The sequence below is a fragment of the Staurois parvus genome, unplaced genomic scaffold, assembly GCF_062004578.1.
Source record: "Staurois parvus isolate SC_StPar_1 unplaced genomic scaffold, SC_StPar_1.0 ptg000198l, whole genome shotgun sequence".
Classification (NCBI taxonomy): domain Eukaryota; kingdom Metazoa; phylum Chordata; class Amphibia; order Anura; family Ranidae; genus Staurois; species Staurois parvus.
Window position 1 is genome coordinate 6,598,462 of NW_028317994.1, and position 18,119 is coordinate 6,616,580.

General features: G+C 42.4%; 1 protein-coding gene across 1 annotated transcript in view; it reads right to left on the reverse strand.

Annotated features, from left to right (window-relative positions):
• The window catches only part of SNAPC3 (small nuclear RNA activating complex polypeptide 3), a 106,178-nt gene that overhangs the window by 34,818 nt on the left and 53,241 nt on the right, over nt 1-18,119 (reverse strand). Inside the window, exon 4 of the mRNA XM_089678076.1 lies at nt 4,329-4,433. Within this exon, the coding sequence (XP_089534202.1) occupies nt 4,329-4,433 (105 nt within the window). The remainder of the gene's footprint in view (nt 1-4,328; nt 4,434-18,119) is intronic.

Below are 18,119 nucleotides of genomic sequence, written 5' to 3' on the forward strand. Positions count from 1 at the left end.
CACAGTCTTCAAATTTTGAAGGTTTCGTGGGCCTTTTCTATGAACTCTGACCTTTAGTTCGTTCCATAGCTTTTCTATTGCATTCAAGTCAGGTGATTGGCTGGGCCATTCTAGAAGTTTTATTTTCTTTCTTTGAAAACCAATTGAAAGTTTCCTTGATCCTTGTGTTTGGGATCATTGTCGTTCTGAAATGTCCACCCTCATTTCATCTTCATCATCCTGGTAGATGGCAGCAGATGTATTATGGCATCCAAACAGTTCAATTTTGGTCTCATCTGACCAAACTATATTCTCCCAGTATTTCATAGGCTTGTCTAAATGTTATGCAGCAAACTTTAAACGTGCTTCAACATGCTTTTTCTTCAGCAATGGAGTCTTGCGTGCCGAGCGTGCATACAGGCCATGGTGGTGGAGTGCATTACTTATTGTTTTCTTTGAAACAATTGTACCTGCTAAGTCCTTGGCTCTTGGACAACCCTTGTGATAATTCTTCTCACTCCCTCTGTCCGAAATATTGCAAGGAGCATCTGGATGTGACCGGATTAAGGTGAAATGATGTTCTTTCCACTTCCGGATTATGGCCCCAACAGTGCTCACTGGAGCATTCAGAAGTTTAGAAAGCCTAATGTAACCAATGCCATCAGTATGTTTTTCAACAATAAGGTTGCAAAGGTCTTGAGAAAGCTAATTGCTTTTATCCATCATGAAATGTTTCTTGTGTGATGAGACACCTTTTTATAGGCCATCAGTTGAGACTGAACCAGCTGCTATTGACTTGCACTGACAAGGGACAAGATTGCTTTCTAATTACTGATTTCAGCTGCTGTCTTGACTTTTCATGCCTTTTTTGCACCTCCCTTTCTTCATGTGTTCAATACTTTTTTTCTGTGTGATTTCATTTTATTAGACATAACTTAATTTCTGAACTTGTTTTGTTTCTTTATATGTATGGATTGCATGGGTTGTTCCCGAAGTGTGGTAAAAATTTCATGTGAATAGCACCATTAGAAATATATTTACCAAGACAAATGGTGACGTGCTCAGTACTTATTTTACCTGCTGTATATTGGAATTTACCCAGCTTTTCCTAACTGCCTATCATTTCTTGAGGTGCTAAAATTCCAGGGCAGTACAAAAACCCCCCATGACACCTTTTTGGAAAGCAGACACCCCAAGGAATTTGCTGAGAGGCAGGTTGAGTCCATGGAAGATTTAATTTTTTTCCACAAATTTTTAGAAAATGACAATTTTTTTTTTTTTACACAAAAAGTTGTCCCTTAAATTATATATGGCCAATGAATGCTATATGTGAAATAACACATTCCGCTAATTCTCCCAAGTATGGGGATGCCACTAGTGAGAGACTTTTCGGTGGCCTAACCAAATACATGACCCCAATTTCCTCATGTCACTTCCTCCCTAAATACTAGAATAGTACAAACGCCCACCCAAAAAAAACTCTTTTTGGAAAGTAGACACCCCAAGGAATTTGACAAGAGGCATTTTGAGTATTTTGTAGATATCATTTTCGTCAAAGGGTTTTGAGAAAGAAACAAAAGAGATGAAAATATACATTTTCGTTTTCTTTCTTCATTTTTCAAAAACGTGGCAACAAAAGAGATCTGCAAAATACTCGCCATGCCTCTTAGCAAATACCTTTTAACCACTTGAAGACAAAGCCTTTTCTGACACTTTTCGTTACATGAAAAAACATTTTTTTGATAGAAAATTACTTTGAACCCCCAAACATTATATATTTTTTTTAAAGCAGAGGCCCTAAAAAAAAATACAGTTTTTGGAAATTTCATGCACAAAAACACAATATATTGCCAAATTGTTTGACAAAATATAAAAGATGATGTTGTGTCAAGTAAATAGATACCAAACATGACATGCTTCAAAGCTGCGCACGCCTGTGCAACGGCTTCAAACTACGTACATTTTTAATATCGATAGACGAGGCTTTAAAAGCCTTTTGCAGGTCATTACTATATATATTTACAAAGGAGGTCTAGTGCTAGAATTACTGCCCTTGATCTGGCGGGCACTGTGTATATCTGGCGAAACAGGAATTATGAAATGCTTGTAGCTTCTGGTTTCTTAGACTATAGAGATTATTGGAGCCATTCTGGTCTCCGATCAGCTCTACGGTCAGCTGGTGGAACTTCCCGCTGCATTCTCAGATTCCCTGTGGGACAGGAGACCCCAAGAAAGCTGTGGTAAGCCGCTGGGGAGGGGGAGTGTATGTCCCTTCCTGCTGCTTGTAAAAAAGATCCAGTAGCTAATTAGCCACTAGGATTGTTTTTACATGAAATTTGACTGCCAGTTGAAAAAAAACAATCATCAGGCATCATCCCAGTATAACTACTCACAGTCCAGTACGTTGGTGGTCCATGTTGGGCATATATGCAACAGCAGAGAACATGGGCATATGATGAATCAGACCTGTGAGACCACTATGACCGCAATTTATTATTTTTAGTAATGCCCATGTTGAGGGCTAAGTTTAAAAAAAAATTTTACATTCAGAAACTGTTATAGTTTTCCATGAGAATTGTATAGCAATAGCTGAATTTGGGTGGGCAGCGATGTATTGTTGTGTGTATAAATTGCTTTGGCCCACAATCAATTGATACAAATCTTCCGTCAAAAACAGCGGAGGGGCTAAATGCACTAGAACTAGCTGTAAGGAAATATGTCTTATTTACTGGCATCCATTTTGTATAATGCCTCCATTTCTAGATGTGTGAACAGTTAGTTTTCTTAGTTCTCTCGTTTTCTTAGACTAGTTGCATTTCTGTAAACAGAACTACCTTATATGGTATCCCTCAACTATTTGCAGTTTCTGTTCTTCACGTAACTATATTGATAAGAATGGAATGTTTCATTGGTCATCCTGAGATTAAGCAACGCCTACTGAGTTCTGTATAACCGTTCTTGTCATGCATTAAACTTTCAGAGATTTAGCTTGCACACTTCGGTGTCTGGAGCTTTATTTCTCCCAGGCCTGAGGGTGGAAATAACGAGGACAAGGGCTACAGACATAGGTTTAATCCTTGCACTAGCTGGCAGCAAACGGGGCTGATCCTGTTAACACTGCGTTTTTGGGGACACTATATTAAGGAGGCACTAGTATAGTTCTGTTCGTGATCAATATATTGATCCGTACGAACACTTTACTAGTAATGGTTGTGATCAGTGACTTACAGCATGAGTGTGATGGTGTGTGGGAAATCTAATGCTAGCTGACCCTGGCTGGGAATGGCTCTAACTGACCCTGACGCTATCTGATGTTGCTAATGGCAGTAATACAGTGATCAATGAAAATTTCCATATACTAACACAGTGCTAATGGCACTGGCTGGGTGACTGTTTGATCAAAGGGTTAATAGGGGTGGTCAAATGCTTAAATGTGCTAATCTACTGTGTGTGTATAAAATGTAGTGCTTTTACTCAGTGTGGTGTTCTCTAGTCTCTTCCTGGACTGACCGGGGGGGGGGGGGGGCAACAGGGGCGCATGCACGCTCACACCCATAAATGGAAAGTGGTGTACAGTATTTTTTTCATCAGAGTAGTGCAATGTTACCATAGCAACATTGTACTACTCAGAGTAGTACATTGTACTACTCTGAGGGATCAGGGATTTTTCTTTTTTTTTTTTACACTTTGCATTGCAGGAGCAATAACGATTACTGCTCTGCAATGCAATGCTTGCTTTGAATTGTCACGAATGGGTTAAGTTCATGACAGTTCAAAATACAGTGCTCTGCTGTTGGCTCCAGCTGGTCACATGGTACAGGGTGCTGTGATTGGCCCCATGTACCATGTGAGAGCTGTGAGCCAATCACAGCTCACCAGGAAGAGAAGCAGAGCGATTATGAATCAGATTGATGCATAACAGCTTTGCTAACATTGCTATGCAATCACATGACCACCAGGTCCCGTTGACCGGGATTTGCCTTTCCACACACAGCAGATGCGGGGGAGCGTGCTGGGTGGCCGTGGGGGTGTGCAGACACCCTGTGTTACTACAGCCAGAGCGTCGTGCGGGTACGTCACTTTGCCTGTTAACAGATTTTTATGTCTGAGAGTGATATATGCAATTTGGCATTTACTCTCTATAAATTCAGAGATTGTTTTCAAACTTAAATTCAAACAATTCTTCATACAAGCAAAGGCTTTATTTTCTTGAAGTTTTTTTCTACTCAATATCAATATATGGGAATGTAGGATTATAAACTGTCCATTACTGTGTCATGTAACAAAAATGCATAAACACAGAGTTGAATAAACTTCAGTGAATATAATTAAATATTATAATAACAAACCTTATGGAAAATCATCGGATATACCAAATTCAATGTTAAAACCAGTTCACCCTCATCAACCATGTCTGAAGGATCCTCTGGCCTCCTTCCTAAACCACGAGATTCCTAGAGAGAGAAAAATGATTACAATACATGTAATTTGTTAACAAATTCTATTTTTTTATACACTGCTCAAAAAAAATAAAGGAACACTTTGAAAACACATCAGATCTCAATGGGGAAAAATATCATGCTGGATAGCTATACTGATATGGACTGGGTAATGTGTTAGGAACGCAAGGATGCCCCATCATTTGACAGAAATTAAAATTATCAACCTACAGAGGACTGAATTCAAAGACACCCGATAATCAGAGTGAAAAAATGTTGCAGCAGGCTAGTCCATTTTGCTGAAATTTCAGTGCAGCAAAATAGTACTCAGTTTGTATGGCCCCCACACATGCTTGTATGCATGCATGCTCATAATGATACAACGGATGGTGTCCTGGGGTATTTCCTCCCAGATCTGGACCAGGGCATCACTGAGCTCCTGGACAGTCTGAGGTTCAACCTGGTGGTGTCAGATGGACCGAAACATGATATCCCAGAGGTTTTCTATTGATTTTAGGTCAGGTGAGTGTGAGGGCCATTTAATGGTATAAATTCCTTCACCCTCCAGGAACTGCCTGCATACTCTCGCTACATGAGGCTGGGCATTGTCATGCACTGGGAGGAACCCAGGACCCACTGCACAATCGTAGGGTCTGACAATGGGTCCAAAGATTTTATCCTGATACATAATGGCAGTCAGGGTGCCATTGTCTAGCCCAGTGGTCTCCAAACAGTGGCCTGTGGGGCCAGACGTGGCCTTTTGCCTATTTTTATCCAGCCTTTGGGGTACTATTTCATCCACTGATAGCAACAATGGAACAAAATTCTTCCCACTGACACCAATGAAGGCGTACACTTCCTCCCAATGCAACCAATGATGGGGCAATATTCCTCTCAGTGACACCAATAATGGGGCCCAATGACACCAATGATGAGTCCAAATTCCTTCCTCTGACACCAAAGATTGGGCATTGCCTATTCCAACTGACATCAGGACCTTTTCTATTCCCAAAAGCCAAAGTCGGCCCCCCTAAAGTCCGAAGGACAATAAATGGTCCCTTTCTTTAGAAAGTTTGGAGACCCCTTGTCTAGCCTGTAGAGGTCTGTGCATCCCTCCATGGATATGCCTCCCCAGACCATCACTGACCCACTGCCAAAACGGTCATGCTGAACGATGTTCCACGCTACATAATGTTCTCCAAGGCTTCTCCATACCATTTCACATCTGTCATATGTGCTCAGGGGGAACCTGATTTCATATGTGAAAAACACAGGGCGCCAGTGGCAGACCTGCCAAATCTGGTGTTCAATGGCAAATGCCTTGTCGGGCCCTCAGGCCACCCTCATGAAGACGGTTTCTGATTGTTTGGTCAGAGACATTCACACCAGTGGCTTGCTGGAGGTCATTTTGTAGGGCTCTGGTAGTGCTCATCCTGTTCCTCCTTGCACAACCGGTCCTGCTGATGGGTTAAGGACCTTCTACGACCCTGTCCAGCTCTCCTATAGTAATTGCCTGTCTCCTGGAATCTCCTCCATGCTCTGTAGACTGTGCTGGGAGATGCAGCAAACCTTCTGGCAATGGCATGTATTGATGTACCAGCCTAGAGGAGTTGGACTGCCTGTGCAACCTCTGTATGGTCCAGGTATCGCCTCCAGTAGTGACACTGACCCTAGCCAAATGCAAAACTAGTGAAAAACAGTCAGAAAAGATGAGTAGAGAAAGAAATGTCAGGGGCCTACACCTGTAAAACCATTCCTGTTTTGGGAGTTCTCATTGTTGCCCATTTAGTGCACCTGTTAATTTTATTAACACCAAATTGACTTGATGCTATACTCTGACTAAAAAGTGTCTCTTTAATTTTTTTGAGCAGTGTATATTGGGGATGTATTCCCAATAGCAGTTCTGAAAATCTATCTCAAAACAAAGAAAAAAGTCTTACAATCTAATGAGTATAAGCTAGCTGTAGTGATTTCATATTGTGGTCAACCACTATTTCCTAATGGGCAGGTGCATATTTAAACAAGAACTACTCTCAGTGTATAAACTTCCTGTAAACAAATATAATATGAGTCACTGGGCTTCATTCACTAAAGCAGATCACATTAGGTATTTAGGTGTCGAGGCACATATTCCCTAAATAGTGCATGCGATCCTGAAATTGTCAATTCAATATGCCATTTTGCGGTATTTACTGCAAAATGCTGAAAATGCTCGGTACGTACCGCAGTCAAAATATTGATTAGGACTGAAAAGGCTCCCAGTGGGTTTAAGACAGATTGTTTGCAATCCCCAATTAGCATTTACAACATACAAGCCATACATTAGCATTATACTGTAAAAGCAGGTTTCTATTTCTGTTGTGTCCAAAGGAACATTCAAACACAGGTACGTAGATATTCTCAATGCAGATTTTCAACTGAATATAGCTTTTTATTTTTCAAAAGGAAGAAACATGATCATGTATTTCTCTGCAATCTATCATTAGGAAAAATTTCCAAACCTACCAGACCTGTTTTATTGCATTTTTGTTTTTGTGGTCATGTAGTACCCCATTCCTTGTGACACTGGGTAAAGTGAAAACATGTGGATGAGTTTTTGCTCCTTTCCTTTATGAATATTCTATCATTTCAGAGATTTACAGCTCAGGGCCATCCATGGCAATTATTTCTATATTGGGCTAGCTATTAGCAACTATCTAGACAAGCTATCAATAACTTTACAAAATTACCAACTGTGGTGCATTCCGCAAGAAAACTATAAAACCAAAAACCCAGCATTTTGTTAATACAAAACTGAAATCTTAAAGTCTATCAATATCTTATTTTAGATTAATTAAGGTGCATTTTCTTTATGGGAAAAATCATTCATTGGCTGCAAACTGTAAACTTGTGATAGACATGAACAAGCTTTACCTTCTTTTTATGTGTGTGGAAAGGGGCAAGGTTTATTCTGTTCTCACCTGAACACACAAACACAGCCAAAACTATAATGAAATCACTCTGCCCAAGCTTGACATTACATATTTGGCTGTGAACATTAGTGCCGGGGGGTGATACCATCACTTTGTGTAAATCTGCAGAATGTGATAGCAAGGCGAGACAATTACAAATAATACCCTCATGAAGAAGAACAAAGAGAACAATGCCATGTTTTGATATTGCAAAACAGGAAGAACGTGAAAATTATTTTGGCTAATGTTGGAGTCTGATAATAGCTGTAGGATGGTGGATGGTAAAGAAATGAGGATTTTAAATATAGAGGATTATGCCTTACCCAGTTTTCCTGCCCACAGGTTCCAGGATCAGCATAACGCCATGCTGCCTAGTTCGTAAGTACGAGTTGTATGCAAGTTGTATGCAAGTCAGATGTTTGTAACTCAAGGACTGCCTGAACTACTGTAAAAGTGGGATGGCACATTTTCTTTGTCACCACACTATCTTCCTACAGCAGTAAGTCTGCTTGCCTGAACCTCTCCCCAAAATTTTAGTAGTCAAAATAAGTTGTCCCCATTATACAATATCAAGGCCTGGTCAAGTCCCTTCCTGAGCAGCCATATTTAAAGCAGAACACCTTGTGTTCTGCGAACCATTCACAAAATACAAGGCATGCTGTGAACGGCCGGGAGTGGAAAGAGACAGTACAGCTTCTAAGTATGAGAGCTGCATCTTGCATAGTTGGAGCACAGGCAGTACAGTGATAGCTATACTAACGAGCATGGACAAAATTGTAAATACTCTTAAAAGGTGGCAAAAACCTCATTTAAGTTTTTTGTTATTGTGTTTTTTTATAAACACAGCAAAGAATTCTACTTTAAGTTACCTGCATGAGCTGCATCAATAGCCTGCAGCATTTGAAAGGGATTTTCTTTTTTTTTTTTTTTTTTTTAAATAAAGGCTATTCTTTTACAATGCTAAAGTAAAGGTAAACAGACATTACACCTGCAAAAATTGTAAAGGGTGCCATTTCAGCAAGTGTGGCAGGTTGAAACTAAAGACTGTAGATAACTGGGCAACAATAAGACAATTTAAATAATTTTTGGTTTACCTATAAAAATAATTTCCTTGGAGTACACCACAGGACACAGAATCTTCATATTCCTTACATTAGGGTTATATGCTGTCACCTTCAGGTGACTAAACAGTGAAAAAAAGGCAGTAATCCCCTCCTAGGTATAACCTAGGTTTTGTAGGACGCCAGGAACAACATAGGAAGAGAGATGGAATCCCTGTGTCCTGCAATGTACTCTAAGAAAAGGATTTTACAGGTAAACCAAAAATCCCATTTATCTCTTTATGATGCATCTCAGGACATAGGCTATCATCATTTCCATTAGATAGGGATGTCCCAAAGCAATGAATATGAGGGGAGGGCAACATGGCAACAAGCCCCCCCCAAAAAAACAAAAACAAAATAGAACCCCCACACAACCACCTACAAGACCCTCCTCCTGAAGGAAGCATTCGCAGAAGCCCAAACATCTACCTGGTGGTACTTTGTAAAGCTATGAACAGAAGACCAGGTATCAGCCTTAGAAACTGGAACTACTGAAGCCTATGTTGAATAGCCCAGGCAGCATCAACACTCCAGGTAAAATCTGCCATCTCTAACTTGCTTGAGAAATAAGCTGATGAATCCAATGAGAAATGGTAGAATTTGAAGCTGCATGACACTTTCAATCACCTTCAGAAAGCACAAAGAGAAAAGCAGACTGACAAATTACCACTGTCGACTTTAGGTAAACCTTAGCATAAACTGTAATGTTGGAAAGGCATAAATTAGGGAGAATTGATCCCGTGGCGTCACAAGGGCATCCACCATGAATTCATAGGGGTCCCTGGTTCTGGATATGAACCTGGACACTAGAATATCCACATCCACAGTTCTTCAAACATCTCTGGGTGAAAAGTCCACACTAACCCATTGTCTGACACTGATGACTGAAAAAAATCTGCCTGTCACTGGATGTTGGATAGGATGGGAACATGAAGTTCCACCAAAGACAGAATAAGATTAGCTTCCTTTTAAGAGGCTTGATGTCTGGTGCCTCCCTGATGATTTATGCATGCCACCGCCATGGCATTGTCTGGCTGAACCCATACAGGGAGGCCCTTCAGCTGCAAAACCAATGTAGCAGGGCAAGAAGAATCACCCTCAATTCCGATATGTTGATGAACAATAGCCTCTCCTGAACCGAGAGATTGTCCAGAACTCAACCCCAGCTCACCAGGCTGACATCCATTGTCAGGACCCTTCTTGTTCAATATTTTTATTGAATATAAAAAAAAACAAAAAAAAACTGGAGAACAGTACAGTTTGCCATTTAAGTGGTAGTGCTGTACAAAAACATAACAAATAATGATTACGAGTAAGAATATACAAACAAAACAGCACTACAGTGCCCTAGAGAGCAAAGCTGAATGCAGGAGATAATCATACACGTCTCCTGTTGATAACCCCAACTCGCAGGGGGTAACCTCGCTTAAGAGCTCCACAATATTGAAAAGTAAAACATTCCATAGAGCTCACACAGTCAGAACCCTTCAGGACAGGGAGAGGAATGATTTTCCCATTTCCAGCAAGTTCGAAGAAATCCACAAGTCCTGAGATAGCCTCATCCTGTGGTGTAAATGTATCAAGAGTTCATCAACTGCATCCTCTTGTACCATGTCAACAGGACATTCAGTTGGAGGGGCTGGGAATTAATCTGGGAAAAAGGAACCACCTTGAAAGAGGCCACTATCTTTCCCAGATCTCTCATGCAAAGATGGATCAAGGGGTTTGTCAGAGTCCAAAACAACCCAACCTGAGTTCGTAGAGCAAGGTATTGTCCTGGTGTAGGATCACTCTCAACTGGACCTCGTCCAAAATCAGACCCATATATTCCAAACTCTAGCTTGTGACTAATTCTGACTGTCAAAATTTTAGGACCCATCTAATCCTCTCCAGACTCTGCACCACCCAATTCACATTGAACTCCAGAAATGTACTGCTTCCTCAGAAGTATGTCATCAAGATAACCAATGATAAGAATACCTTGAGCACATAAAAGCCCCAAAACTGGGGCCAACACTTTTGTGAATATTCTGGGAACAGTGGACAGGCTGCACGGCAGAGCCACAAACTGGAAAATGGCGGTCTTCCACCACAAAATGCAGGAACCATTAAGGAGGTTGGAAGATAGAGATATGCAGATAAGCATCCTAAAATATCCACTGATGCAAGAATATCTAGTTGCTGGAGGAAGGCAACCAATGACTGCACTGATTCCATCTGTAACTTTTGCGCTCTTTTTGAGTCTCTCAAGATCCAGATTGGGGTGAAAGTTGCCGCTCTGTTTCAGAACCATGAAGAGGTGCACGCAGAAACAGTGATACCTTTTTCTCTCTGGAACCGAAGCAATTTTTTGCAGACCCAAAGAAACATTTAAAAGCAAAAAGCACAGAGAGGGAAGGCTCTGAAATTCAAGCCTGTGACCCTAAGCAACTATAATGTCCCTCTGCCAAATGTTCACAAAGGATTGCAAACGCCCCCCCCATCTTAGCAGGGGCACATTTTCATTGCTAGTAAGACTTGTCTCAGCCTAGAGGTCTTTGAAATTTGAACTGGTCTTGCAGAACTGGAAGTAGGCTTGGGCTTAGAGCTTGAAGCTTGTGGTTGGTGAAAGGAATGCTTTTTGGAAATAGGAGTAGCAGGATTTTTTTACCAAAGGCTTTGACAGGGCATTCTTGCCCACAGTTTTGGATGTAATCATCCAGGGGAGGAATGAACAATCTTCTTGAAAAGGTAAGCATTCAATCTGCTTCTTGCAAAGCAACTCTGCTGACAAACACTTCAGCCATAAGAGCCTGCATATTTGCACTGACAAGATGCCTGGATTAGAAAGTTGTTGGATGAAACCTGTAATGGAACCGGTCCCCAGACTGCACTTGGGTATATTTCGTTATACCGCAGCTTCCCTGTCCGAACACCATCCACGCACCACACCCTTGAAATCCCTTGGGAAATAGACCGCACCCAACTCTTCTTAAAACAGGAAGTCAACTACTTTAATTTACACACACAACAAGTTATATACACAGGGCGGGGAAACACAACCAGAAACAGGAAACACATCATCAGCCCGCCCCATCATTGGGGAGGGCTACAGGAAACACATCACCCCTCCCCATCCAACCAAGACACAGAACAATGGGGCAGCACATGGCAAAAGGACAATAGACAGCCATGTGGTTGAGAACAAAGGACGACACACCAATACACAATAGACATTCACATACACACCCTGTACCCTAACAGGCACAGGGTCACTTAAACATAAGAATTTGGGAAGATGATACAGAGGTCCCCCCATCCCCAAAAGTCACTCCCATCACATATCTCCCCTTGCGGCAGGACACTAACACAGGAGTAGATCCCAGACGGATGTACTCTGAAGTTAGTCTGCACCTCCAGTCCCTCAATGCCAGCACCCACACAGTACCCCAAACAAATTGTCCCACACCAAGCGTTACTCACCCAGCCAACCTCTGCCTCTCCCGTAGAACATACCTGCTGCTGGGGAGAAGACAGGGTGGCTGGGCCGACTCCATCATTCTGTGGGGGATCTGAGCAGACTGCCCTGTATCCCTGGGGTATCCAGGTGGGGGCTGTAGTTGCTAGGCAGAGGCCAGCGGCGCTCTGTCCTGTTGCTAGCACTTCTGCTGGGGACCCCACATCTGCTCCGGCTAACCGTAGGGGAGGGAAGCCGGCTTCCTCCACTCCCAGAGTGCGGATCTGCTGCTGGGATGGCATTCCTCCATCACTGTCCCCCTGGTGCACAAATCCTGGCTTGGGAGCGAAAACAGTTTACTCCACTCTGGCTGACTGTGGGGGAGGGAGGACAACAACCTCCTCTCCCTTCTCACCCTGGGCCTCTGAAACTACTACAGGTGTGAGGTCCTGGATCCTCTGTCCGGTTGTCAGCACTTCAGCTGGCGGCTCCCCGGCTGGTTCCTCCTCAGTAAAAAAAAGTCAGTACAATCCCCAGTCTCTGGAATGGCTAAATGTCCAGGGCACGGGCTGGTGGCCCTTGGGTCCAGTGCCAGCACTTTGGCAGGTGACTCATCACCCCCAACATCCTCCATTGAAAAATCAATTAGATCCATACATTCTGGGATCTGTAATTGGAGGGATGAGCCGACTGCTCCATCTTCCACACCCTCGTCCAGTTGTTGGACAGATGCGTCCCTCCATCCAAGCTCATCCCATGTAGAAACAGGATCATCTAAATACGCCAGCACTTGCTGCATCCGCCATAAGACCTCCGTTTCCATAGATACGGGTAGTATCTGTCTCTCCTGTCCTGCACTTGAATCCCGGTGGTGGTTTGGATGTGTTTACAGCTTTGAAGCACAATCCCACCGCTTGCCACCAATGTAACGGAACCGGACCCCAGACCGCACTTGGGTATATTCCGTTACACCGCAGCTTCCCTGTCCGAACACAAATCCACGGACCACACCCTCTGATCATGCAGGAAATAAGACAGTACCCAACTCTTCTTAAAACAGGAAGTCAACTACTTTATTTTACACACACAACAAGTTATATACACAGGGCGGAGAAACACAACCAGGAACAGGAAACACATCATCAGCCCGTCCCATCAGTGGGGAGGGCTACAGGAAACATATCCTCACCCCTCCCCATCCAACCAAGACACAGAACAATGGGGCAGCACATGGCAAAAGGACAATAGACAGCCATGTGACTGAGAATAAAGGACGACACACCAATACAGAAAAGACATTCAAATACACACCCTGTACCCTAACAGGCACAGGGTCACTTAAACATAAGAATTTGAGAAGAGGATACAGAGGTCCCCTCACCCCCAAAAGTCACTCCCGTCACAAAACCCTTTAAGACATCCACCAAGAAACTAAGGGAAGAGTGAAAATCCTCCAAATATCTGCCTGATTCAGTATCCCCATGGTCTGGGTCTCCATCTCTCAACATATGACAGGTTCAACCCTTTAGACTCTGACAAACCTCTAGTAAACTTACTTTCCATGGGATATTGTTGAGCAAATTGTTTTAGGAGAACAAACACCTTTTCAGGGTGAGCCCAGTCCTGTAACTTTTTGGACAGAAGACTGCGAAGCAATCATTTCAAATTGGTCTAAACCACTTCTGCGAGAAAACCCACAAAGGCCTTTGGGTCTGAAATAAGACCAAACCCTGGGATTTGTAAGAAGAAGAATTTCTCGCATCCCTTTGTTCCACAAAATGTGCTTCCTTTTCCACCTCTTCTTCGACTGGCTCCTACTTTGTCAACAAGGAGGGAAGAGGGGAAGGGGAGCATTTCCATTTGCAAACAAGACAGTCCAAATCAGAGAGGACTCCAGAGAGCTGGTGATTCAGCCCAGCGACAACAGATGAGAAAAAGACCAGAAAAGTGGAAAAAGCCAGAACATGGAACTGACTGACTTCCCCTCCCCTCCAGAAATACAGGCTGAGACTTGTAGTGTGCCTGTGCCGCTCCATTACATGTGAAATGTTGGCCAAGTAATACCCCTGCATACAGGTGGGAAGATGTCCAAGATGGTGGCCACCAACAGACCCCAACCCTTTGTGATGTCACCAGTCATATCGTGTGTGCACGCGCAGCCCAGCACTAGACACAGAATGGAGGAGGAGGGGGGTGCTATGTCTCCCTTTTAGATCCAAAATCCATAAACTTCATCCATCTCAGCAGGCCAATGCCTCAAAGTCTTTCAGGTACATAGCACTCTGCCATACAACAAGGCAATATATCATTGCACAGGGTTCCGTTACTCAAACACCAGTGCCAAACGCCAACGGTATAGGCTGTCCTTGTGTGTCCAATATGGGGCCTGGGTATTGAGAGCTGTAGACAACAGATCTGAATAAGTCTCCTAATCCCAGATGGAATCTTGAGGAAAAACTAGTTAATAAGAACAAATGTTGTGCTTCAATTGCACAGACATGACCATCACTTAATACACTAACAAAAAGCTGAGGCTATGCCTAGCAGGCAGGGGTTTTGCCTGGGAGGGCTTTTCCTGTCTTTTTTTGTCATTTTACAGTCATGCGAAGTTGGCAGCATAACCCTATCGTAATGGATTGAAAGATACCATGTGTCCTGGGATGTCTGATAAAGAAATATTGTTTTTACTTTTATTCTTAAAGAAGAATTCCAGGAAATACCTTACAATTTAAAAAGAGCTTGTTTACAATGGGTTAAGTCCATCGAGGTGTATGCCATCTTGTGGACTTCTCTTATTTACAAATGACAGCTTTACTGTGCGCTGGAGAACTGCTACAGCTACACTCCCAATTCTACGATAGGTGAGATGCTGCTGCTGTGTGCCTGCCCACCCATCCCGTGTCCATTGCCAGAAGGCTTTGTATTTTGAAAATTGGTTCACAGAATACAAAGTGTTCTGTGATTGGGTGAGAGGAGAGGAGGGGCGGACAGAGTGTCTGCACACGACCCTGCAGATTCTGTCAGAAACCTGAAGGCCATGTGTCAGAGCTCAGAAACTATTCCAGGCACTCAGTAGAACTGTCAATTGTAAAAAAAACGAGAAGTCCTGAGCAGAGCCATCTTGATCAGTGTGCTTACAGTGAAGCACACCCCTCCCCCTCACCCCATAGTAAAACACTCCCTACACACAGTTAACCCTTTGATTGCCCCCAAATATTAACCCCTTCCTCCCCAGTGCTATTAGTACAGTGTCAGTGCTTTTTATTTTTTGCACTGATCACTGTATTGGTGTCACTGGGGATGTCAGTGACACCAAGTCAGTCCCCCCCCCCAGTATTCCAGTATCTATACCGCCATTTGTAAACTCTATAACTTTCACGTAAACCAATTAATTTACATGTATTGGGATTTTTTTTTTTTTTAGCAAAGACATGTCGCAGAATAAATTTTGGCCCAAATTTATGACAATTTGATTTTTAAATTATTTTACTGGACATGTTTTAGAGCAAAAACTCCCAAATATTGTTTTTCTTCTCAAAATTACTGGACTTTTTTTTATAGCGCAAAAAATAAAAAAAACGCACAGGCGATCAAATACCACCAAAAGAAAACTCAATTTATGGGGAAAAAAAGGACATAAATTTCATTTGGGTGCAGCGTAGCATGATTGTGCAATTGTCAGTTAAAGTAACATAGCGCCGTAACGCAAACCGCTTGTGTAACTGCTTCCTGACCACCCTATAGCAGAAATACTGCTACAGGGCAGCATGGGTGTGCAAAATCACATATATATACGTGATTTGCGCTCCCATAGTTTTCATGCCCCTCCCAGATAGCGTCAGATTACCCATCAGTACACCAGTCATCACATTTAACCCATTGATTGCCAGGAACACGCTCATACACAATAAACCTCCATTGCCAGTATAGTGTCTGAACAGATCAATATCTTTGATCAGATCAGCACTATACCAGCGTTCACATTAGTATAGTGTCCCCAAAAATGCAGCGTTAGCGGGATCAGCCCTGGCAACTGCCAGCACCTGCATTTTACCACTATGCTTACCCCCCTTCTCCCCCAGCAAGTGCAGTGTCAATGGGTCACTATCATTTGATACATTGCACACAAAACCACAGTGTTCACAGAATCAGCACCCCCATTCACTGCCCAACCCGGAAATCAGGTGGAAACAGCAAATTTAACTATTCCCCTTGATTTTTTGGAGCTGTTTTTCACGGATGATCTGTATGCATTGATTGTGGATCAAAGCAATTTATATGCACGACAATTTATCGCCGCCAACCCAAATTCAAACCTTGCCAGACCATTCGCATGGAAACCTATTACGGTTTCCAAATTTACAATTTTTTTGGGTCTAACCCTCAACATGGGCATTACTAAAAAAAAATTTATTGCGGTTGTATTGGTCCACAGACCCGATTCATCATATGCCCGTGTTCTCTGCTGCCATGGTCAGGCATAGATATGAGAATATAATGTGTTTTATGCATTTCAACGACCATACAGCCTGTAGTACTTGGGGTGACAGGCTCCACAAAATTTGGCCCCTAGTAAATCACCTTAACCAAAAATTTGCTAATGTCTATACTTCAAAGCAAAAAATCTGCGTTGACGAGTCCCTCATAAATTTTTCTGGCCGCCTTGCATTCAAACAATTTCTCTCCAGCAAGCGTGCCAGATATGGGGTTAAGATGTGTAAGACCCGTGAGAGGTAAACAGGCTACACATATAAGTTTCGGATTTATGAGAGAAACGTTAGTCGCGTGGAGCCCCCCCCCCCCTGGATGCCCAGACTACATGGGGAGTAGTGGCAAGATAGTTTGGGACATGGTATCATCCTTTTTTCACACATGGGGTACCACTTATATGTGGCCAATTTTTATTCAAGCTTGCCACTATTTAGACATTTGTGCAATCTTGGAATTGGCGCATTTGGCACCGTGAGACCTAATGTGTACCCACCATTAGAAGTGGGTGGATGCAGGGCGGTATATTGTCATGGTGAGCATACCACACACTTTTTCTGGCAGAGATTTCTTCTCTTTTTCATTCAGCCCACAGACTGCATACAAAAAAAAAAAGAAAGAACATAGCATATATATCCAACAAGGACCAGCGACATACTGGTACATCACTGGACTTTGAATAGTAATACCAGGATAATGCCTACAGCTGCAGGCATCGAACTGATATCGTTTTTTTTCAGCTGGCGATCGGCTTTCATAGAAAAGAAACCTTAGTGGCTAATTAGCTGCAGGATTGCTTTTACAAGCAGCGGGAGAAGATGCCCCCCTACCCCACTGCCTTCCACGGCCTTCTCGGGCAGTCCCTTGGGGGAATCTGAAAATGCAGCTGGTATTTCTGCCAGATGACCATACAGCTGACTGGAGACCGGAATGATGCCCATCATCTTTATAGTCTAAGAAATTGGAAGCTACGAGCATTTCATCACTTCAGTTTCGCAGCATTTGTAAATTGGGAAAGCATATGATCACACCGATCTTGGTGAGATTAGACAACGTAAGTGCAGAGGAGATATCTAGAGTCTGATAAAGCCCAGATTTCTCAAAAAAGAATATATGACAATGCCCATTGAAGTTATAGGGGATATTTGCATTCCCTGTGATAGCATTAAAAGTGATTAAAAAAAAAAATGAAAGGAACAGTGTAAAAATAATTTAGAAAATCAAATTAACTTTAAAACTTATGTGGCTAGGCTCCCAAAAAGTCTCATACTTGTAGTATCCCCATACTCGGTAGAAGCAGCAGAATGTATTTTGGGGTATAATTCCACATATACACATGGCTTGTGTGAGAAATATATCATTTAAATGACAACTTTGTGTAAAAAAAAATGTTTTTGTCATTTGTTTGGGTACAGCATTGCATGACTGCGCAATTATCAGTTGAAATAGTGCAGCGCCGAATAGCAAAAAGAGGCCTGTTCATTAAGGGGGGGGTAAATCCTCAGGATGTCCCACAACTTAATAAATGTCCCAAACATGGGACATTTATTAAGTTGAGGGACATTTATGAATTTATCTTATTTTTTTTATTTTGTATTTATCTTATTTATTTATTGGTATTTTGGGTGAAGTATTGAGATTAATTAGAAAAGTTTATATATTATTTACATACTTTCAAGGGTGAAAGGTTTGCTTTTCTATTTTGGGTATTTAGTGACTATTG